Source organism: Raphanus sativus, chromosome 8 (genome assembly GCF_000801105.2).
Source record: "Raphanus sativus cultivar WK10039 chromosome 8, ASM80110v3, whole genome shotgun sequence".
In the NCBI taxonomy this organism is placed as follows: domain Eukaryota; kingdom Viridiplantae; phylum Streptophyta; class Magnoliopsida; order Brassicales; family Brassicaceae; genus Raphanus; species Raphanus sativus.
The window spans coordinates 4360992-4385443 of record NC_079518.1 but is presented as its reverse complement, the minus strand read 5'-3'; the positions used below and the strand labels follow the sequence as shown (position 1 = coordinate 4385443).

The 24452-nt window shown below is 30.9% G+C and overlaps 1 protein-coding gene and 2 long non-coding RNA genes across 10 annotated transcripts; all 3 read left to right on the top strand.

Moving 5' to 3' along the window:
- Positions 1-2673: 2673 nt before the first annotated feature.
- On the top strand, positions 2674-5018 carry LOC130498374 (2-oxoglutarate and iron-dependent oxygenase domain-containing protein ICU11-like). Its single transcript, XM_056991697.1, has 9 exons — positions 2674-3086; positions 3216-3263; positions 3353-3529; positions 3622-3772; positions 3858-3944; positions 4029-4147; positions 4264-4382; positions 4500-4611; positions 4675-5018. Exons 1-9 carry the CDS (start codon positions 2760-2762, stop codon positions 4738-4740), a joined length of 1206 nt encoding a protein of 401 aa, XP_056847677.1. The 5' UTR covers positions 2674-2759; the 3' UTR covers positions 4741-5018.
- Positions 5019-9048: 4030 nt separating this feature from the next.
- LOC108821117 (uncharacterized) lies at positions 9049-10456 on the top strand. Of its 3 annotated transcripts, none has more exons than XR_001944479.2 (3): positions 9049-9128; positions 9256-9459; positions 9587-10456. It is a non-coding gene; the product is annotated as an uncharacterized LOC108821117 (long non-coding RNA). The 3 variants fall into 3 exon arrangements; XR_008937615.1 differs by having other exon boundaries at positions 9092-9153; XR_008937614.1 differs by having other exon boundaries at positions 9078-9459.
- Positions 10457-21765: 11309 nt separating this feature from the next.
- On the top strand, positions 21766-24070 carry LOC108820773 (uncharacterized). 6 transcript variants are annotated; one of them, XR_001944384.2, is made up of 8 exons: positions 21766-21885; positions 22045-22075; positions 22169-22253; positions 22673-22858; positions 22932-23128; positions 23208-23414; positions 23520-23605; positions 23683-24070. It is a non-coding gene; the product is annotated as an uncharacterized LOC108820773 (long non-coding RNA). The 6 variants fall into 6 exon arrangements; XR_001944387.2 differs by having other exon boundaries at positions 21773-21878; positions 22179-22253; XR_001944385.2 differs by having other exon boundaries at positions 21773-21878.
- Positions 24071-24452: the final 382 nt, after the last annotated feature.

Here is a 24452-nt window from a genome sequence, read left to right as displayed (position 1 = left end):
GTCTCCAGTTTCCTCTTGAATTTTTTACAGGAGAAGCAAAAACTACATACTGTCTTATAGATGAAAGACCCTCTTGCATATGCGAGACTCTGTTATTATGGTGAATCTGCTTGGTCACTCGAACCTTTTTTTGTCTTCGGTGTGGCTGGGACGCAACTTTACCCATATCAGACCGAAGCTGCTAACTAAGCAAGATCATCACACAGTGAATAGCCTCACAAGACCATCACAACACACTGAACAGTATATGTTACACAATCATCACTTAATCCAAATAGCTATAACTAGTACTGGTGGAGGCCCCATTACACGTCAGCTGATAAAAAGATTCAAAGTCACAAATGCCCAAGAGGGAAGGAAGGGGTGATTTAGCGGGTTTTTAATCAGTTGTTTAAAAAGGAGGTTTTAGACAAAATCGAAACCCCGGATAAAAATTGGGTTACGATTAAACCGGATCGGTTAGGAGAACAATTGAGATAACGCCACATCGTCAGAACACACACTCCCTCCCATCGGCTAATGCTCGATTTGGGTGTATCTCCAACCACGTCTACGTATAATATCTACATACGCGCGCTCTGCGAGTTTAAAAGAACGGATGATGCCAGAAGGGTGTTGCTTGGTATGGAAGCTCCTGATGTTGTGTCTTACAACCCTCTCTGATGAATGGATACGTCAAGATAGGGGAGGATTAGAAGAAGGCTTTTCTCTTGTTTGGGTGAGTTGGTAGTTAGGAACATCAGTCCCAGTGTTGTGACTTACAATACTCTAATGGATGGTCTTTGCGAGTCAGGGGATTTGGATTCTGCTCTGCGTTATCTGTGATAGACTGTAAAGCCAGCTACTTATTCAAGGGAAACACACAGCTCTGAGCTATGGCCGGAATCGATCATTTGTTGTTGAAAACTCGTTACTTTACATAGAACTCATTCTTACCTGCAAGTATGACACTATTATTATATACACAGCAGAGGCAAGGAAGAATAGGACATAATGGGTGTTTGCAAGGAAGTTCGCACCGGGTGAAAGAAGATTCCTTTTGTAATTGTTTAATTCTTTTGAAAACAGTTTTTGAGAAAGAGAGAGAGTGTGTGAAACACATGTAACTTCATCGTAGGACATCTTTGGGAAGAAAGCTAAAGCGAATCTGCTTCTCTCTAGACTTTGAAGCATGTTTTAGGTTCAAACAGTAGAATGAGTGTTGTGGAATATTTCCAACTCTATTCCATTTCTAACTCAAGAAATAAAGTTTGAAATAAAAGAATATTCTAACCATTTTCTATTTTGTAATGGAATAGAAAATTTGTTTGCTTTATAAATGGAAAGATGAGTCTTTTTTTTTTTTTTTTGAACAACCGGAAAGATGAGTCTAATAACTCGAAACACAAGTATGACATCCTCCATTAAAAGATGGGTCTAATAAGTAGTTGATGAGTTCAAGTTAATACTAGAAATAGCAATCTACGAAGAACTTTACGACCATTGGACAAACCAAATCCGTGGCTAACTGATAGCTTCATAACAACATAGACATACAACAACAACTCAAAGGTGACGAAACCAACAACTAAGAGAGAATTAATTCCAATCAAAAGCTCTATCCACAACTAAAACATAGTTTTGTAACCGGAAAGAAAGAAGTAAAACCCCAAACAAATGAAGGTAAGTCTAAACCCAAAAGACATTTCAAACCAATTTCTTTATGTACTGTATGATATTTTTTGAAAAGTAACCAGAAACATCAACTTATTTCTTAAAATTCATCCTTATCCATATGTCATTGAAATCTTTTTTCTTCTTATGATTCGTGAAATATTTTTATATAAAAAATATACCGCACCGCACTGTAACTAATAACAGAAATATATATATATATATATTTATGTATTTAGATGTTTTTGTTACTCGAATCTAATTATTTATTTTGTTTTTTTCTTCTCTTTATCCATTGTATCACCAAAATTTTATTTCTTCCAATAATTCCATTTTTAAGATCACTTTCTTAACCTATTTATCCTCTTTAAATTTTTTTACCTTCACACACACATATATATATATATATTTTTTTTTTTTCTAATAAAATTGTGAAACTGTGACCCACCAAAAAAAACCAACATCTCCTCTTACAAAGAAAAACCCAAACAAATGAAGATAAGTCTAAAAAAACATTTTAAATCATGCTAGAAAAAACACATCAAAAACTCATAGATCAACCCAAAAACTCATAGTTCAACAAAAACACAGATCAAACTAAAACTATTTTCTTTACGTATAGTGTGATATCTTTTGAAAAGTAACTGGAAACATCATTTTTCTTTCACAAATTCATCATTATCTATAGTGTCATGGAATTTTTTTTTCCTTCATATTGTGACTGCTGAAACTTTTTTATATACATACACTTTCATTGTTTATATTTTATTTTTTTTCTTTAGATGCTCCATCTTTATCTACCGTGTCACCAAAATTTAATTCTTTCCGATCTATTTTTTTCGTTAATCCAGTTTTTATCTTTAGACGCTCCATCTTTATCTACCGTGTCACCGAAATCTTATTAGTTCCAATAATTCCATTTATTTTAGATTACCTTCTAAACATATGTATCCTCTTCAAAATTCTCATTTTGAGTTTTTACCATTATATATGTTCTTTTACCTTCACATAATTTTTCTTTTCTATTACAATTGTGAAACCCTAACCCACAAAACAAACCAACATCTCCCCTTTTTCAAAAAAAAAAAAAACGTAAAACCCTAGAAATGACCTCCTCTGACATGAATTCCAATTTAAACCGCCTTAGATCCATGGCTCTCGGCTCCTCATCCAAACAACCCGACCCTCCTCATCAGCAGGAACCGAGAGCCTCCCCAGAAACCCTCAACGCGAGATTGAAACTCCGGAGAACACCCAACGAAGAGCACGAGCCGGAGCACTATGAGGATCTGCAGCTCGGCTTCAACCCTTCTCTGTTCAGGTCCCTCGAGCGGTTCTTGCCCGAGAATCTCCTCGGTTCCACACGCATCGAGAAGGCTCGTGCCATGAGTGACCTTCTCCTCCGTTACTCGCCTGAAAGTGAACGAATACGGGTACAAAGTTTCGACCTTTTTACTTAATTAAAAAGATAAAAGTTTCGACCTTTTTTTCTTTCTCTTGCTCTGTTTCTTGTTTCTTGAATTTGTAAAACCCATTTCGTTTTTATTTTTTTTGGGGAACAGGTTCAGAAGCATAGAGAGTACAGACAGAACATATTGTCTTCTTACCAGGTAAAAAACTGATTGTCTTCTTGTCTTGTCTTAATTGTGTGATTGTCTCGTTTAATCCTCTGTTTTTTTTTTGTTTTTTTTATAAACAGCGTCTACATGAAGAGCTCTATACACTTGACCCAGCTAGCTTCTTCGTCCCTTCGTTTCTCAACGCCGTTAGCAACACATCGGAGGAGAATTTCAAAAGCGTGATTGCTCGTGTAGCTCCTGGGATCTACACTTTCGATATGTTTAAGCCACAGTTTTGCCAAATGTTAATAGCAGAGGTTTTGAGTTCTTTTTATGTGTGTGTGTTGTGTTGTGCTGTTTGTCTTTTCTCTGTCTGATTCTAAAACTATATATATATTTTTATTCTCAGGTTGAGAATATGGAGAAATGGTTCCATTATTCGAAATCCTCAATGATGAGACCAACCACTATAAACAAATTCGGTGTTGTTCTCGATGATTTTGGCCTTGACGCCATGCTCCAGAAGTTGCTTGACGACTTCATAAGTCCTATATCTCAAGGTTATATATATATTTTGGGGGATTTGTTTGCATTGATGTATGTATGTATGTGCTTCATGGGGTTTGGTTTTATTTCTTCTGTCAGGTTTGTTCCCGGAAGTGTGTGGAACCGGTTTAGATTCTCACCATGGCTATGCTATTGAGTATGGAAAGTATAGGGACACTGATCTTGGTAAGTACTACTGGGAGAGGCGTCGGGTTTGATTTTTGGAGTGGTGGTGAGAAAATCTAAAACTTTTGATTTTTTTTTTTTTAGGGTTCCATGTGGATGATTCAGAGGTTACTTTGAATGTCTGTTTGGGTAATCAGTTTGCTGGTGGGGAGCTGTACTTTCGAGGTGTGAGGTGTGATAACCATGTGAATTCCGAAATCAAGGTACTAGTGAAAACCAACCCAATCAAGCAAGTTGTTGTTGTTGTTGTTGTTGTGCCATTTAGTAGCTATCATCACTAGTGAGATTGATTCTTAGTTTATTTTTTTTATTACTGTAGGAAAATTATGACTACTCACAGGTACCTGGTCAAGCCGTTCTTCATCATGGACGTCACCGGCATGGTGCTAGAGCTATAACTGCTGGACGCCTAGTGAACTTGGTTATGTGGTGTAGAAGGTAAAAAAGCCTTTTCACAATGATTTTTCCAATCAAATGTTTTATTAACCATCTCAAAAAGTGGTAAAAAGTTTTGTTCATGGGAATTTTTCATTGTCTTCCTCTCTTTATGCATAGCTCAACTTTTCGAGAGGCAAAGAGATACCAAAAAGATTCCTCAAGCTGGTGCGGAGGATGCAAACTTGAAAAACACAATAGGCAGCAAGCAGCAATTAAGGCTACTGTAGAGGTATATGTAATGCTACGAGCAATTGTTTTCCTTTTCCTCATGTGGTTGTTGTTGTTTTAGCAGGTGCTGAAGAGGAGAGGTGCAGAGAAGGCGCATGTTGAGCTCAGTTCAAAATCAACTGCACACTAAGATAAACTGGGATATGTCAGGAGAATCCATTTTCTTTGTATTATTTTCATTGGGCTATGTATGTGTAGAGGCAGTTAAAGTACCCTTTGTTTTAAAGGGTATAGTATTTTCTTTCATTTGTCCTAAAGAAAAAAACAAATTCATTAGAGGGGAAGATTAGTTAAGTGATTATCAGCATTGTGTAACCGTAAAGACTTAGATGTAAAACACCCTTTGCTCTCTTTTATGCCCACTTCTTGGCTTGAGTAAAAAAAAAAACACTCTTGGTTAAACAAAAACTGATATGACCAGCTACGCCTTTTAGATTTGCTGGCATCTAATAGACCCAGCATTCTAAGGCAACCACTGGTAATTTTTTGATGCCTTACATACTTCTTTGAGCCACTCAAGTCAGTTAGACTTGTCTTTAGCTTGATACAATTTGTTATTTACCTCTGCAAATAGTTTCACCAATGAAGCTGAGAATTTTGAGCAAGGCAAGAGTAGTCTGCTGGCTCACTTCCGGCCTTCACAGGAAAAAAAAGTTTTATGTTCTCAATGTTTCTTGACAGTGTCTGAGATACTGAACCATGAACTTTCACCCGCGCTTTATACTTAGGCTGTATTTTACTTTAAATATAAGCTGAGAGTCACTCTCTATCTCTACCTGCACCAACATTATGGTTCACCTTTTATAGTTGTAGGGGTTTGCAGTTGCGTGTTTGTTTAGTCAAAATATACAGAGTTGTTTAAATCCTCTAATGATGTGTGTTTTCTTCCAGGAGGAGCCTCCACTCGCTAAGATAACTCGGGATAGTGCCAAGATAACTGTGGAGCAGGTGCATGGACTAATGTTACATACATTTTTTACTCATCCATCAAAAATGTGCAGTTTATCAAATATATCTTGTTCAATCAGTCCGAAAAAACTCCCAGCGACCCGTCAGATCCAGGGCCGATGAATATTACATCGTGGAAGTTGGTGTTTCTTTTGTTTTTGATCTTGCGCAATTGCAAATGGTTTGATTTTTAGTAGCATTCGTTTAGTTGTAGACTTGGAAAATATAATATAATTATTGCAGTAGCTATTATTGATTGATTTGCTTTTATAAGTATCTCTAAGTAGTGGTGTTTTTCCTTTTCGTGTTTTGTCTTTGAATATTGTCTTGTCTCAATGGATGAGTCTGTTGAGGCAACAAACGATGGAGATGAAGAGGAATTGTATGTTTGGGGAATACGTCGGAGACTCGACTGAATCACATTTAGAAACGGCCACGTGCCTGCCAAGGAGAGAAAGAGCATACATTAGAAGACAGAAGAAAAAAGAGGCAGACGGTACGCCGGAGTCAACTAAGACGAGAATCGTCTCTTTCTAGGTGAAATAAAATAGAGTTTTTTTAGGTTTTTTTTTTTCACTTTTCTGCACTATGTAAGTTTTTTCTACTGAATATGTTTTAAATTAATTTGTTTTTAGAAAAATATAACTGTGTAATTAGAAGGTTAGAATGGGGTTAACATTAATATTCTAAGTGGACAAGAATATGATTGTAAAGGGACAATAGGTGAGTTTTTTTGTTCTTTTTTCTTGGCAAAATTCACTTTCAAATATATCTACTCTATTAAAATAGGTACTAAATATCTAATTTGCAAAAAAAAAAATAGTTGGACCATTTTATTAGTTACTTAACAGATAAAATAAAACAAGTATCTACACTATTAATACAAAATATCTATTTTTAAAAGTTAAAAAATCTTCCTTAAAAGGTGCCAAAAATATTTTAGTTACTTTTAGATTCTGTCAAATTCTAATTCAACTAAAATATATTGTATTATATTATCTATACTAATATTATAAACCATTATTTGAATAATGTTTCATATACAAATGTAAATAAGACCAGGTCTACTAATATTTGACATAAACTAACAATATAAACATGTCATTTTGTAATCTTAGATTTACAAATGTAAATGCAAACTATATATATATATATATATATATATATATATATATATATATATATTTTAATAATCCAGGTTTTCGGAGGGAACTTGACTAAGTATCTTGGAGGATCATCTTTTTCATCCCATTTAAATTGATGGTGGTAAACAGAATTTAAACCCGAATCCGTATTGGAACCAAATTTTTCTCAAGACCATTGGTCGTCTTCGTTTGGTTTGCAAACTATGTATAAATTTAAACTATAATGAAATAATTTAAATTTTACATATTTTCAACTAATTCCACTTAATTGAACATAATATAGATAATAGACAATATAGCTCATTTGTAATTTTGAAAATACTATATTTGCATTATAGTTAACTACACTTTTCTCTAATCAGAATTTTTCGGAATACTCATCCAAATTTTTAATTTGAATGCATTTTTTATTTTAAAAGCTTCTAAATAATACTACTTGATTTCTCTAAATCAGTATAAACTAATTTTCAAAGTAGCTAAATTTTTTTTTCAAAGTAGCTATATACCAAATGCATATCTTTTCTACCTTCTAAACTAGATCCACGGTATCTGATTTCAGCAAGAAATTTTATAACTAATTTATCACATATAAAAAAATATTATTATAAAATTATAATACTACATATTACATGAGACACATATTTTATTACAACCTGAAATGATAACTTGGCTGAAAAGACAAAAAAAAATCAAACTTTATACAAGTTAATTAGTTTTACGGAAAAAATAAAAGAAAGAAAATTACGCTAAATAACATTTTTACCATATTGAACAGACCTACCATATTAAACAGGCCGACCATCTACCAACAAGTTTCATAGGTCCTTTTCCATCTCTCTTCAGGTAAATTCCATCACTTTTAGTTTTAGCAATCCATATGCGTAACCCATTTTTACATGGAGGTGTCGGAGCTGATAATTCTACTATCAATGGATAATTAAACTGTCCTTTAAACAGAAAACAACTCCATTTTGGAACGTTCGCTTCGTCACGATATACATATTTTTCATTAAATTTTAAAGTTCCATTTAAAGGAGAATGACGACCTTTTGTATACTTATCACATATATATCCCAAAATCTGGAATTTGGTAATACATCCATTTTTGATGTGACACATTTAGTGACTAATTTACGCCCGCAAGATCTCAGTTTTATTTTTACCAGAGTAGCTGCTACCATCATTACTTTCTCTCATCCTCCTATCCGTAAACCAACTTATGATCTTAAAAGATACAACACCCGACGTTTACTTTTTTTTTTTATCAAACAGCTAAGTACATAGACTTTCTTCTTTAAAGAATCAAATATAGTATACATAAATATACATGAGACTCATATCTTATTACAATAATCTGGTGTATATGTATAGCTTCTAATACCAAGCTCGAAAGATAACTTGGCTGAAATGACAAGAAGAAAAAAACTCAAGTTTCATAAACATTAATTAGTTTTAAGGGAAAACAGAAGGAAAAAAAAATCACATTAATCGCCACCATTGTTTTGCCATCGACCAACTAGTTTCATAGGTTTTTTTCCATTTCTCTCAAAATAAATTCCATCGTTTTTAGCAATCCATGAGCGCAATCCATTTTTACATGGAGGTGTCGGAGCTGATAATTCTACTACCAATGGATAAATATAAAGTCCTTTAAGCAGAATACAATTCCATTTTGGAACGTTCGCTCCGTCACGATTTACATATTTTTCATTAAATTTTAAGGTTCCATTTATAGGAAAAGTACGACCTTCTTTATACTTATCACACATATATCCCAGATTCTGACCAGAACCGAGTTTGTTTTGAACTTCTATCATGCCTATGTTGCAATTTTTTGTTGGTGGTAGCGCCTCACTCAATCCAGCATACATAGCAGTAACGGATACAAAAAATATAAGATTCTTCATCATTTTTTTAAACCAAAAAAATATTTTTGAATTAGTATGAATCTGAGAACATCAAAGATGTAGTATTTAAACAGAAGTTACAGAACAAATTAAATGGCAAACATGTTTTTTCGCTTAATCACAAAGTAGCTTTAATGGATTTATCTAAATTTATAAAAACATATATAAACCAATTATTTATGTGGCCTGAAGAGAGTTCAATTGTTGAAAAGCAAGGCTGAACAATAAATATCAAACAATGTAAATTAGAGAATCTATATATATAAAGTAGATTTTTCTGGCTGCTCCTTCCGCCCCGTCACCTAGGAGAGATGGGCAAAACGCGCCACGTCAGCACTTCTCTTTAACGATCAACAATTTGACTTCTCTGTTTTTGTTTGGGTTAATAATTTGGTAGTTCATTGGGCCAATTCAGTAATTATCCATGTCAGACCCATATAATATTAGAGTTTATTCTGTGTCGACCTCAATCGAGGTCGCTCCTCTTTCATCACTCTTCGTCTCCTCCAAACTCATAGGTAACCGTTTGAAGCTCTCTGTAAGGTCGTCCGTTTCTGTAATACATTTCTTTAGTTCTCATCATTTATTTCGAACCCACTACTAATCCCACTCTATCTGAATTAAATATCGTAATTATCATCAAAGGTAACCGTTTGAAGCTCTCTGTATAAATGGCTTCCTTCTCTGCGATGAATAGCCACAATTCTAGGAGATCCCTAAGAAAAACTTCATCAAGCTTCGATTCCAGTAATGACTACTTTTTGCATGCTTCTTCGATTTTGGGAGGCTCCGAACGTCAAGAAAGGGGGCGAACTGATGAGTGTCAACATACTCTTCCTGGATAAGACGGTAACTCTGATGATTTTATGTTTCTTATGACTGTTGCGTACGGATTATGTGTTATTTTTGGTGTCTTCGTCATATACATATATGTCCATCTGTTACTCAGTTTTTACGTCTTCTACGTTTCTTATAGGCGCTTGATGTGAAAAGAGGGTGAGCTCACCTTTCCAGCTTCTTGATGTTGTCTGTGTGATAAGCTTCTACAATCGTTTTAACTCACACTCATAACAAGCACTCTCTTATTGGTTTTGTTCACCTCTCTTCCAAGGTTCGTCCATCCCTGGAACACATTCAATCACCTTCGTTACTAGCATTAACCAATTTGCGGTAGGTTGCCCTCCGTTCCAAGAAAAAGATTGTCAGTGATAGTTTTTACCGTGCACTGTATCTAAACTTATACTTCCCTGCCATGAATTCTTCCAAGGCAAGCTAAATTTTAAAGCTTCTGCTTTCCTATGTTTCCGTCACGTCGTTTTACTTTTAGTTCATCACTGTCTTATTAGAATTTGGTGGATTGCAGAGTTGGTTTTACAGTGTTGGCGTATACTCCTTTAGTGATCTTGATTAGTAACGTAACACATAAAGAGTGACAGTGTCAAATCACTGTAATGATTATTTGCCTGTTATCTCTAAATTAAGATTAATTTTAAATACTTGACTATGCAAGTTGAAGGAACAGCGTCTGTTTGAGGAGGAGATAGCAAAAGCGAAAGAGGCAAAAGAGAGGAAGAAGTGGAGAGAAGAAAGCTACAAAGTAGGAAAAGGAGAAGTCAACTATATAGGCTCAGAATGAAGCTAAAGACGAACCAGCTCTTTTCATCTTATATTGTTTTATTTTTTTTCATGATTTTTTATTTGTGTTCTTTTTCTTGAGTTCCTTTCATAAGGCTTGATAGATTTAGATTTGGCAGTGATATAAATTTAATGGGGGTCTTCCTACCATCATTTCGAACGTGTGTACATTTATTTACTCCTTACAACTAATTAACAAAGCTACTGGCTAATTAAGATGCAATAATTTTGTCTCATTTTTTCTTATATTTAAGATATAAGTTATATACAATAATAGAAAACTCCCTAAAAAGAAACTATTTTCATCCAAGAATCAAATAAGTCATATCATTCGGTACCCATTAATTGTTTTCTAAGTAAGGACCAAAATTCGTATTTGCATTATTGATCTTTGGTGTAGGTTATATATTAAAAATATAAAAAAATAACTTGATAAAATCTATATTGGGTTAGATTTATGAGGCTACCATTTCACATGTATAAAATTACATAAAAATATAAAAAATATGGTTACATGTTACCGCAACAATATCAAATCGTAAATACATACATTTACATGTTTTCCATTTGGAACATCAGCTTTACTTTATATTTTAAGTTCAACTATAATGACTTCGGTACAATTATCAGCTATTTATTCTATTTTAATTGGATCGATTAGTGAAAAACACTTATGTTATATCTTTTTGACTTAAACAAATTCAAAATAAAGTAATACACTAATTAGTTACTATCAAATGGATCAAAAAACAATTTAACATCATTAAAAAAATCAAACATATGAACCCGGCGCGTAGCGCCGGAATACCACTAGTATTACATAATTATCAATTAGTTACATGCTAAAAAAGGTAGTTAATGACAAAATAATCAAATCATAATTGACCGTTACTAATTATTATAACATGGCCATTAACCATACTTCAATAGGCAATTAAAGATAACACACCAAAATCTGCTCCGGTTGTGATATATCGAGAGAAGACCTGAAGAACAACTGAGAAGAAAGCTCGGGTTGACCTCAAAAGACCTTGTGTACCATTAAACCCTGCGAGCCCATCAACTGCGAGGAAGTTGGCTAGATCAGAAGAATCCAAGAGGAAAATGTATGATACACTTTTCTGAGGATCTAGTTCCTATAGAATCTCAAAGATTGAAAGTTAATTCAACATAAAGAACTTGACTGGGGAAATGGCTTATTCCCTTACGAACTAGTTGTTCCCGGTTTTTTCACACACGAACTTTTAAGCCATGCCAAAAACTACACGGAAATATTGCTTATTCTCTTGTGAACTAATTATTTCCAGCTTTTTCACACAGAAATTTTTAAACTTTGCCAAAAACCGTATGAACTACGCTATTTTTTGAATTACATACACAAACTATCAATTTTAAGCTATTCCTCTAAAATCGTAAATTGTGTTATTTAAACATTAGCTTAGTTTATGACAGGTGGATAGCCGGTTTAATTTGGGTTGATAAAAAAGGATAATAAAATTTATTATTTTGTAAAAGATTAAACGTTTACATGATGCATAAAGAAAGAAGAGCAACAACATAGTGGATTGGTAAATTAGTAGTTGCTGCTCTTCTTTCTTTATTCATCATGTAAAACATTTAATCTTCTACAAAATAATAAATTTTATTCCCAATTGATGATGAAGAGTAAAACGATTTTTGAAGAAGAAGAGCAGTTGACAAAAAGAAAAGAAAAAGAAAAAGAAAAAGAACAAAACGATGTATCATCCTTTTTTATCAACCCAAATTAAACCGGCTATCCACCTGTCATAAACTAAGTTAATGTTTAAATAACACAATTTACGATTTTAAGGGAATTAACTTAAAATTGATAGTTTGTATATGTAATTCAAAAAATAGTGTAGTTCATGTGGTTTTTGGCAAAGTTTAAAATTTTGTGTGTGAAAAAGCTGAAAATAATTAGTTCATAAGGGAATAAGCAATATTTTCGTTGTTCGTGTGGTTTTTGGTATGGCTTAAAAGTTCGTGTGTGAAAAAGCCGGACACAACTAGTTCGTAGGGGAATAAGCCATTTTCCCGAACTTGACTAGGCATCTTGGATGGCCGTATTTTTCATCCCATTTAAATTGACGGTGGCAAGCAGAATTCAAACCCGAATCCGTATTGGGACCGGATTTTGCTCAAGACCATTGGATCGTCTTCGTTTGGTTTGCAAACTATGTATAAATTTAAACTATAATGAAATAATTTAAATTTTACATATTCTCAACTAATTCCACTTAATTGAACATAATATAGATAATAGACAATATAGCTCATTTGTAATTGTGAAAATACTATATTTGCATTATAGTTAACTACACTTTTCTCTAATCAGAATTTTTCGGAATACTCATCCAAAATTTTAATTTGAATGCATTTTTTTTAAAAGCTTCTAAATAATACTACTTGATTTTTCTAAACCAGTATAAACTAATTTTCAAAGTAGCTAAAAAAAATCAAAGTAGCTATATACCAATTGCATATCTTTTCTACCTTCTAAACTAGATCCACGGTATCTGATTTCAGCAAGAAATTTTATAACTAATTTATCACATATAAAAAAATATTATTATAAAATTATAATACTACATATTACATGAGACACATATTTTATTACAAGCTGGAATGATAACTTGGCTGAAAAGACAAAAAAATCAAACTTCATAAACGTTAATTAGTTTTACGAAAAAAATAAAAGAAAGAAAACTACGCTAAATAACATTTTTACCATATTGAACATGCTTAGAGCAGCAGCAATGGTAAGTCCTTAAATGGTATACCTACAAAAAAAGTTATTAATTAATTATATGGGGTCCACGTTTTTTGGTTTTTGTGCAAACTCAGTGTTTTAAATCTCTTAGTTAAAGACTAAAATGGCTGAGCCTGTTAACTATTCGGGGGCTCCACTGACACGTGGTAGCCCGCGGTTGGTTAATGTTTTTTTTTAAATCCGAAAAGAAAAATAAAAAAAATCAATTTTTTTAAGGACTTCAATGAGATCCACGGTTGTGGATGCTCTTACCATCCACCAACAAGTTTCATAGGTCCTTTTCCATCTCTCTCCAAGTAAATTCCATCACTCTTAGCAATCCATGTGCGTAACCCATTTTTACATGGAGGTGTCGGAGCTGATAATTCTACTGTCAATGGATAATTAGGCTGTCCTTTTTTTTTTAACGGATAATTAATAACTCCTTTAATCAGAAAACAACTCCATTTTGGAACGTTCGCTTCGTCACGATATACATATTTTTCATTAAATTTTAAGGTTCCGTTTAAAATAGAATGACGACCTTCTGTATACTTATCACATACATATCCCAGATTCTGACCAGAACCGAGTTTGTTTTGAACTTCTATCATGCCTATGTTGCAATTTTTTGTTGGTGGTAGCGCCTCACTCAATCCAGCATACATAACAGTAACTGATACAAAAAATATGAGATTCTTCATCATTTTTTTAAACCAAAAAAATATTTTTGAATTAGTATGAATCTGAGAACATCAAAGATGTAGTATTTAAACAGAAGTTACAGAACAAATTAAATGGCAAACATGTTTTTTCGCTTAATTACAAAGTAACTTTAATGGATTTATCTAAATTTATAAAAACATATATAAACCAATTATTTATGTGGCCTGAAGAGAGATCAATTGTCGAAAAGCAAGGCTGAACAATAAATATCAAACAATGTAAATTAGAGAATCTATACTATTAAAAGTACAATTTTTAAGCACCAGGGATCGTCCACATCAGCAGAATAAATTTCTCCCAGAAGATGACACGTGTCACTATTATTATTTAAAAAAATATATAATATAAGAAATATTACATTAAAATGTCCATAATGTATTATTACCATTTTATATTTAAAAATTAAATAAATAAATTCGAAAATTAGAATAAAAATATATACAATATAAGAAATGGTAGTATTACATTTTTTACATGTAGTTTACATTTTTATTATTTTCAAAAAAACTAAATGTAATATTTCCTTAAAGATGCCACCTGACATTATTAAAAAAAAATAAATATGAAATATAAAGAAAATGAATAATAATTAAATATAAAATATAAGAAATAAAAATATTACATAAACATCTATCGTAATATTAAAATTTGATATAAAAGAAATAAAATTAGAATAAGTACATATACAAGATAAAAAATAAAAATAAGTAAATTTTCAATATAAGAAATAGAAAAACTACACAAACATATATTTGAAAATATGTAATAAAATAAATAATAATTAAATATGAAATATAAAAAACTACGCAAACATATATTTGAACGTCCACATCAGCGAACAATCTTTCTTTCGAAAAATGACACGTAGCATTATATATTTCTAAATTAATATTTACTATAGAAAATAGAAATACTACATTAAAAATTTCTATAATAAAACTATTAAAAGTTCGCTTTTGAGGCTCCACGGATCGTCCACATCAGCGAAATAAATTTCTCCCAGAAGATGACACGTGTCACTATTATTATTTAAAAAAATATATAATATAAGAAATATTACATTAAAATGTCCATAATGTATTATTACCATTTTATATTTAAAATTAAATAAATAAATTCGAAAATTAGAATAAAAATATATACAATATAAGAAATGGTAGTATTACATTTTTTACATGTAGTTTACATTTTTATTATTTTTTCAAAAAAACTAAAATGTAATATTTCCTTAAAGATGCCACCTGACATTATTAAAAAAAAGTAAATATGAAATATAAAGAAAATGAATAATAATTAAATATAAAATATAAGAAATAAAAATATTACATAAACATCTATCTTAATATTAAAATTTGATATAAAAGAAATAAAATTAGAATAAGTACATATACAAGATAAAAAATAAAAATAAGTAAATTTTCAATATAAGAAATAGAAAAACTACACAAACATATATTTGAAAATATGTAATAAAATAAATAATAATTAAATATGAAATATAAAAAAACTACGCAAACATATATTTGAACGTCCACATCAGCGAACAATCTTTCTTTCGAAAAATGACACATAGCATTATATATTTCTAAATTAATATTTACTATAGAAAATAGAAATACTGCATTAAAAATTTCTATAAAAATATATAGTTTTACATTTTTATTAATTTAAATATATTTTTATGGGAATATCCTAAAAACACAGGTAGCTATAAACCCTAATATCTTAGGAACATCCACCTTACACAATCAAAGAAGGGTTCAAAGAAAACTCCAGCAAAACAAAAAAAAAACCAATGCCTCCACCATCAACCATTGATTCTGTGATTGCTTAGCAACTTTTGAATTAACAACTTTATTGTATTTCTTTTCTTCAGGAACTGGTGAAGCTCACTGGCTCAAAAACAAGAGAACAAGATAAGCATTCTTAATGATGTTAACGGCATATAAAACTGGAAACTCAGGTCTCCACGGTATTTGAATCACTAGATTCATTTATTTGTGTATCTTCTAATGCTTTGGGTTTTCTGTCAATTTTATGATGTTCATATAATATCTTCAACATATATGTCTTCCTCATCGTCATTTATTTTACCCATAATTGTTTCTCATGCTAAAGCTAACTAATTTCTGCAATATAAACTGTCCTTTTGATAGATTCCTTGAATGATATTGTGCATGGGCTGAGAAAATTTCAAAGCTTTCATGTATTGTTGGCAGGCTTGATGACAAGAAACATAGAAAGGAATTCATAATAGAAAGAAACCTGTCTTTGGAGGAGAAAGTGCAGTGTCAGCATTGGATGTTTTAATGCGCCTTCAATCAAAAGCAGAGCATGACGAGCTACTCCATAATCTTGTGAGCGAGTACTGCATGGTGAAACCTCCCAAAGATCTCAAGGTAAGGACATTACTACTCTTGATATGTGCATTTGGTTGTTTGATGTGTCAGACGTCGTCTTTTCTGATCCGGTGGTGTAGTTATTTAGTAAGTATTAAGGCGAGAAGCCACGTGATAGTGTTTCCATTTGTTTAACAATAATATTAAGATTGGTTGTCTGTAAAGGAAGAATTTTGGGTTTGTCTGGTGGTTTTCAAAAGGAGAAGGGAAATAAGGGTTTTGTGGTTTTGGGTATGGGAGATAAGATTATGACGTTGGATCCGAAGAAAAGTGAAGAACGTAGCGAGCTTGAAGCTCTGGACGCCATTGCATCTCTGCTTCCTCTTCTTTGTGTGTGTGTGTGTGTATGTGTGAGAGAGCTATTAATTAATGAGAAACAGAGAAGAAGAAATTCATCTAGGTATATGTGCAACATTCAACAAAAAAAGGTAAACCAACTAAATATAGAAAAATCATTGTGTTTGATTGTAGTAGCTACTAACCAGAGTAGCTTTGCTGATGTTTTTTCCACAGAATGTTGGAAAAGCTGTACTAGGGAGCTATTCAAGGGTACTTTAATTTCTGAATCTTAACATATTTGTTTGGATTGATCATGTTCCCTACGTACACAAAAACATGAAAGGTAGTGAATAAGTTGTTATATGCTTTCGACTTAACTTCTATGTTTTTTCTTCTCTTCATATCCTCATCCTGTATTTAGATCAATGTTAATGTTAAGTTTTTGGTATATCATGGGATTTTCTTTGGTTGAGCCCAGCAGCAGAAGATCCCAAGGGTTGATCAAGTGTAAGTGCAGTTGGCGGCAAAAAGAGATATGATAGTCTAACAACAGCATATGAGGTGGAGATAAATTTATATTTCTTTCTTTCATTTGTGTTATATTTCTTTGTAGATATTTAGATATTTACTGGTAAATTTTTGAATATAATTCAAATTTTATGTTAGGATATCAAATATAATTAATTTTGGATCCAAAAAATAATCCAGTACCCACTATAAATTTTCGTTCATGAGTTTATTAGATTTGTTATACAGTATGATATTAAATCATTCATTGTAAAAGTTATGTAATGTATGGTAATCAAGTTTCCGTTGATTTATATTAATTATCGTAATATAACAACATATAATCAAATATGTAAAATTTTTGGTTTTTATATTTATACTAATATAAAGGCAGAAATTGATAGATATAGTTATATAAGAGTCAAAATAGAATAATTCATCTATTAAATATTGTCTCACATTGACTTTAAAATTTAAGATGGTTTATAATAAAAGGGTTAAGTACATCCTTTTTAAAAATCAAGAATATTTTATAATACAAAATTCTAGAGTATTGGTGATTTGATAAATATTATTGTTTTGATTGCCACTATTACAAAATAATATAAATTTTACAAAACAATATAAATTTCAGATCAACTATTACAAAGTCTTAGCAAAACAACAAAAATTATAGTACCTAAAGTTAAAAAAAATACTTTTATGTGAAGATTAATACAATTTTCATGCATATGTTTAAAATTTACTTACTATTTCATTTCTCTTAATATTATTTTAAAATATGTAGATTACGGATTTTAAATTATTTTAAAAATCCAGCTCGTAGCTATTTTATTTCAAATCTTAACTATATAACTATTCTTTTAGACGTTGTATTATGAGTTGTATGTTTGTGTGAATACATGAGTACTTTTTATTTATGGTTTAAGTAATAGAAAATTTTCATATTTTTAAGTTAAAATTATTGTATTTAATGTTGATTTGAGCATATTTGCGATGTTTTAATTATTGTTGTTGTTCGTATGCTTAACCTAAGTGATATTGGTGTGCTTAACTATTTATTATCTTTTTCTAGAAATAGAAAATAATGGTACAAGGAGTAACATATATTTAATCCAGTTAAGATTAATAAGATATTTTCATAATAACTTACATATGTAAGATATATAAATATTTTGGATAACAACTAAGATTTAAAAAATTATTTACTAATTTCACATTTTATCACCATCCCATACATATTTTAGATTGTAAATAGAATAAATTCACAATAAAATTTCACTCATATGTAATTCAATTTCCCAATTATAATTTTATAACATAGGTTAAATATATGTTTTAAAAAACATATAAATATACATATTTAAATAAAAATATATACAATGATATTTGTATAAGCCCGGGCATAGCCCGGACAAGATCTCTAGTCTATATAATTAAAAGTTCGCTTTTGAAGTTCCTGGGAGCGTCCACATCAGCGTTAAAAAAATTTCCAAAAGATGCCACGTGTCACTACTTTTTTTCTTTAAATATAATATAAGAAATATTACATTAAATGTCTATAACGTATTATTACCATTTTATATTTAAAAGTTGAATAAATAAATTCGAAAATAGAATAAAAATATATACAATATAATAAATGGTAGTATTACATTTTTATATTTAATTTACATTTTTAATATTTCCAAAAAAACTAAATATAATATTTACCAAAAGATGCCACCTGACATTATTAAAAATAATAATAAGTAAATATGAAATATAAAAAATGAATAATAATTACATATAAAATATAAGAAATATAAATATTACATAAACATCTATCGTAATATTAAAATTTGATATAAAAGAAATAAAACTAGAATAAGTGCATATACAAGATAAAAAATAAAAAATAAGTAAATTTTCAATATAAGAAATAGAAAAAACTACATCAAACATATATCTGAAAATATGTAGTAAAATAAATAATAAGTAAATATGAAATATAAGAAATAGACATATTACATTAACCATCTATCATAATATTAAAATTTGATATAAAAGCTACATTACACACCTATCTTAAAAAAATACGGTTTTACATTTTTATTATTTCCAAATATTTTTATAAGTAAATATACAATATAATAAAAATAAGCATACAATATAAAGCAAGAAATTTTAGAATAAATAAATATACAATTAAGAAATAGAAATATTACATTAAACATCTATCATAAATATAATATTACGATTTGATATAAAATGCCAAACAATTAGAATAAGTAAATACACAATATAAGAAAAATAAATAATAATTAAATAAACAATATAAGAAATGGAAAAGCTACATTAACATCTATCAGAAAATGTATAGTTGTACACTTTTATTATTTCCAAATATTTTTATAAGTAAATAAACATTATAAGAAAAACAAACATACAATATAAGAAATAGAAATACTACATTAAACATATATCATAATATTATCATTTGATATAAAAGCAAGAAAATTAGAATAAGTAAATATACAATATAATAAAAAAATAAACAATAAGTAAATATACAAAATTAAAAATTTACATTAAACTTCTATCGTAAAGAGAAATAGAAATATTACATAAATATAGTAAAAGCCTCTTTTATACAAAAAAATATGTTTGGATAAATTCACATTTGTGTTACAAAAAAAATGTTACAAAAAAAATGATAAGTTCACATGCAAATAGTGAAGAATCACCTTACATGAAATATTTCTCATATGGTTTCATCACTCATAGTTTTTTTTTATCTCTAGGCATAAGTGTCTTGCACATACTCATTATTCAATTTTGCAGTTATAGCGTTTGCAAAAGAAATATAGAGTAGAGAGTGAATTTTCAAAATAAAATATATAGTTTCCAAACCAGTAAGATGGAGAGAATGGCGAGTGAAAATTATGGATTTTTTACCATGCACATGAATGTTTTCAGTCTTATCCTTTCAGCTAATCACACAAATAAGCAAGAATAATTCTTTCCTAAGAACAAAAAGAAAAGAAAAAATGACGAGTTACAACTTTCTGGAATGATGGTAAGTATTATTGAACAATAACTAAGAAACCAAGTCCAGATATATCATAAGCAAACACACCATCCATAAACACAGTCGCTATTAATATTACAAGTTAAAGAGTATACCATATTGATCTTTAAGATGTATACATAGCAACATCTTGAAAGCAACAAATAGTGGCGTTGCCAAAACATAATGAAAAGGACCCCACTGCCACAAACCGGAACTTTAAAAGTTACAAAATAACATAATGCTAACAAAGAGAAATGTGATAATCACAAAAGATTTCATAGATGGAGCACACAACGAAATCTACCACGAAATATCACGGCACGAAACTGCTACAAGGGTATTAATGTAAAAATGCAAAAAAACAAAGCCAAATGATGATAAAAACTTCTACTTTAGACATCGCTAAACACACAAAGATCCAATTTTTATAGTTGTATATCAACTGATTCATATAATTATCCTATCTTTAGCTATACAAAAGAGAAGTCAAGGCAGCAATTACGAAAAAAAGAAAGAAACTGATCACCATGATTGAAAAAGAACATGAACAAGCTTGAGAGTGAGAAGAAGGGTGAAGGAGAAGAGCAAACTATGCGCTAAAACCCATTCTCTACACCAATATTTCCTTGCCCTTAAGTCTCTAATTCAATCAGAGATACCCTTTTTGACACATCTCACAATTCAAAATTTAACTGTATGAAATTGGTGATTTTTTCGCGGAAAATTTCAAGAAGCAAACACATAAGAGAAGAAAAAAGGATCTGTTATAAAAAACGATTTTTCAAGTCATCGACAGAGGGTGAATTTCCATGACAAATGCAAATGATGGCAAACTTAATTTATGATAATATTATTATACTTTTTGCATGTGATTGTGTATAAAAGTGAAAAAAAAATTCGAAAAACTAAATCAGATTTATATTAAGGATAGAACTATTAGTTATATGTTTCTTTATTAAAAATAATCGAAGTGACATAATGTTAGAAACTAAATTAGAACAAACTTTAAAAACATGATTCTATTTTTGATTTGTAAAATAATAGAAAAATTTGACGTGATAAAAATATAAAATTAATTTACGGGCATGATTCATTTCCGTCAACGTGGAGATGAGATTAGGATCCGGTTTATGTTTTTGGTTATTGACACTTGATTTGGTTATGTTAATGTGGACAGGAGATTTGGATCCGGTTTATGTTTTTGGTTTTTAACTGACATTTGATTTAGTTAATTTGAAAGCTAATTTTCAAAAACAAAAACAAAATGATAGGAAAAAAATATTTTTAGTCAAAAGAAAAAACATATATAATATCAAATGTTCTGATTATATAATATAAATTTCCGTTGGAAAATATTTATTAGATCCCATAAAAAATAGAAATAAGAGTTGAAATATATACAAAACTTTCAAAAGTTAAACTATCACAAAAAATATAAACAAAAAAATTCAACTATCACAAAATGTTTACATCAATGTAAAATAAAATAATTTCAAACTCAAAAAATATTCAAATTTTTTATTATGCATACTATAAATATAAAATATTTGTAAATTCACAAAAAAATATCTAATTCAGAATACAACATCCAACGAAATAATTGTATACAAAATATTTGAAAAATCAAAATTGTCCCGGACGTAGCCCGGATTAACCCCTAGTCTTCTTTATATATAAAAGAACCTTTTAATCCCTCTTGGGGTGTCCAGCTAGGATTCCATGTCACAAATTCGATCGCTGAGCGTCCGCCACGTCGGATTAATGAAACACGGAGTAATGGGTTTCGTCTTTTGGGCTTGGGTCACGTTTGAAGAAAACCCTGGAGTTGGCGTACGCAGCGCATCTTCGTGTTCTTCACTCTCTTGAGATCGGAGGACTAGACTATTCCGATTCTGTAACGGTATGAGGTGTGATTTATTTGTCTTAAATCCTCTTAAATCGTAAGCGCACTATGAAACCTTCGATTGCCATGCCCGTCGGGGAATAAATATGATACAGTCCCTCCGTGAAATGATCAGTTCTCATCGTTCTCATATGTGTGACGATGTTGTTGTTATTGTGATTAGGGATGTTCATTGTTGATCGAAGCTTAAAGAGGTTTGTTCGTTTTTAATCTCAACACTTTCCTCTGTTATGTTCAGTGTATATCTCTTTTTGCTTCTTTAATTCACTCATGTGTGCATAAAAAAGACTTTCTCAGGTCACTAATAGAACGTGGTGGAGTCTCCACCGGGGAGAGTTTATGTGGGTTGATATACTCATGGTTGATGTTAATGTGAGTGGGATCTGATTTTTTACTCTTCTGTATAATGATTGTGGAGTAGTATCGATCCTGGATTTTATCTTTTTACGTCTGTTTGTTTTTTTCTTTTTTAATCTGAGGCTGTTATATATCATTGAGATCTATTTAGCGTTAAGTAGTATTATCGAATCTGTTTTTTTTTATTTTTATACAGATGTTTGGTTTTTCATCTATAAGTGGTTCTGAAACTGTTATTTATTCATTTCTATGAGTGTTTGTTTTTCATTTCTAAGTATTTTTAGGGTATTTTAGATCCTGATTGTTGGGAGTTGTTATTCTGACAGACCCTATCCTAAATATTGGCACTGATATGATATTTTCCGTTGTACTTGAACCTCTTATATTGCCATTATATTGAATTCCTAATATGTATCATTGTTACTGGATTTCAGGCGACCATGATGCAAGACATGATCCTTCAGAGCAATGAAGACAGACAGAGAAGAGCAGAACTATTACTGGGTGAATGAAGTGGTCAGATGTGAAGGCCGAGTAACAGCAGTGAGCGGGTGTCATAGTCCTAGCTACATGATTATCAGACCGAGAAATACAAGAAAAGATCTGGCTCTATTGTCTAAGTAACTAACTCTATTCACTAATCTTTTCTGTCATCATTTTACTTCGAATTTACTTGATTGTTGATTCTTTCAGAGAAGAGACTGAGATGCCCAAAGTTTGGGCACAGATATCTCTCCAGAGGATGTTTGATATGGCTAAAGAAAGCACAACTCTGCGGCAGAGCTTGGATCCTATGCTTTGTTATTTTACCTCTAAACGCCAGTGGACTCCTCCAAACGGTCTTGCTATGATAGTTCTGTCTGATGCTACATACTTGACGGAAACCTTTGGTATCTACTTCTGTCTCTCATCTTTTCTGTTAGAACATAGCTTTGTGTGTACTCACAGTTATGTTTCTTTATATATTAGGGAGTCAGCAGTTGATGTTATCCTCTGTTGTACGTCATCTTGACAACAAGCATGTTGCCAATGATTCTGAACTCAAAGCTTAAATCATACAAGTTGCTGGCTGTCTAGCAAAGCTGATTAAGACTGTCTCCGGGAGATAGCCAAAGGAATTGGAAATACACAGCCGAGAAGGATGGCGTCAAGGTGGATATGAATCTAGCTGAAATGGTAACATTTTCTTTGCTATTATGTGCTAATGGATAGTTGGATATCATGGTGCTAATTGACCATCACATGTTAATGCAATCGTCTGATACTATCTTGCGATGGCAGTTACCATCAATGATGAAGTTTACTGAACGAACACGACCATGAGCCACGATCTAACATTAATGCAAGTCTGCAACACCTATAAAAAGGTTAGTTTTATTCCTTTGACCATCATCTGCTCAAACCGTAAGAACATCAAAGTTAATTCATTTTATCTGATCTGAAGGCTTGGTTATATATGTCCCTATCAAGACTCGACAAAGGTGTGGGGGTGTTCAGAAATTGAAAATGTGACGGACTCTGAGCTAAACTTTACGTTCTGTATATTCTCCACCATAAGGCAATCCGTTCATGTTCCATTCTGCTAAATTATCTCAAGTGTTGCATTATTAGCATTTGTAGACTTAATACACTAGATTGCTGAGTTTCTCTCCACAAGAAAAGTAGAGGCCACTGAAACAATCAATGGGTGGTGCTACATTTTCGGCTCCAAATGTTCCAGGAAACTTCAGCGTCCTTTTTATGGTTCACCTGCAACTCATGTAATGACTACAGCTATTTCTGCTTTCATTTTGGCTCATCTCGCCTATTCTTGGAAAGGTTTTATACTTTTATACTAGGTGTTTTTCTGCAACATGTGCAGTAAAAGAATTTTAAAATATTTTTAATAGATAAATATAAATTATATTTTTTTATTAATATTATAAATTTTCTTTTTTCTAATCAATATTTTAATATAAATTTGATTTAACTGAACATTAAAATTAAGATAAAAACAATTTTGTTTATTTTGAATTATATTTGAGAATGTGCATGTATATATTTAAAATTATAATCTTAGGTAGATTTTTCTATCTATTTATTTTAATTAAATATATTAAATAAATATGTAAAATTGCATAATTGTCAAAAATTAAAATTAAACAATATTTATAAAATCTGTAGATATATATAAAAAACTAATGATTTTACGATTTGATTTGATTTTGTAATTTA

What these genes read in the sequence shown, in the direction of transcription:
- LOC130498374 (XM_056991697.1), top strand. Translation starts at nt 2,760, where the DNA reads ATGACCTCCTCTGACATGAATTCCAATTTAAACCGCCTTAGATCCATG. An exon ending in GTATAGGGACACTGATCTTG is followed by an intron (nt 3,945 to 4,028) that starts GTAAGTACTACT and finishes TTTTTTTTTTAG; the next exon opens with GGTTCCATGTGGATGATTCA. An exon ending in CAATTAAGGCTACTGTAGAG is followed by an intron (nt 4,612 to 4,674) that starts GTATATGTAATG and finishes TTGTTTTAGCAG; the next exon opens with GTGCTGAAGAGGAGAGGTGC.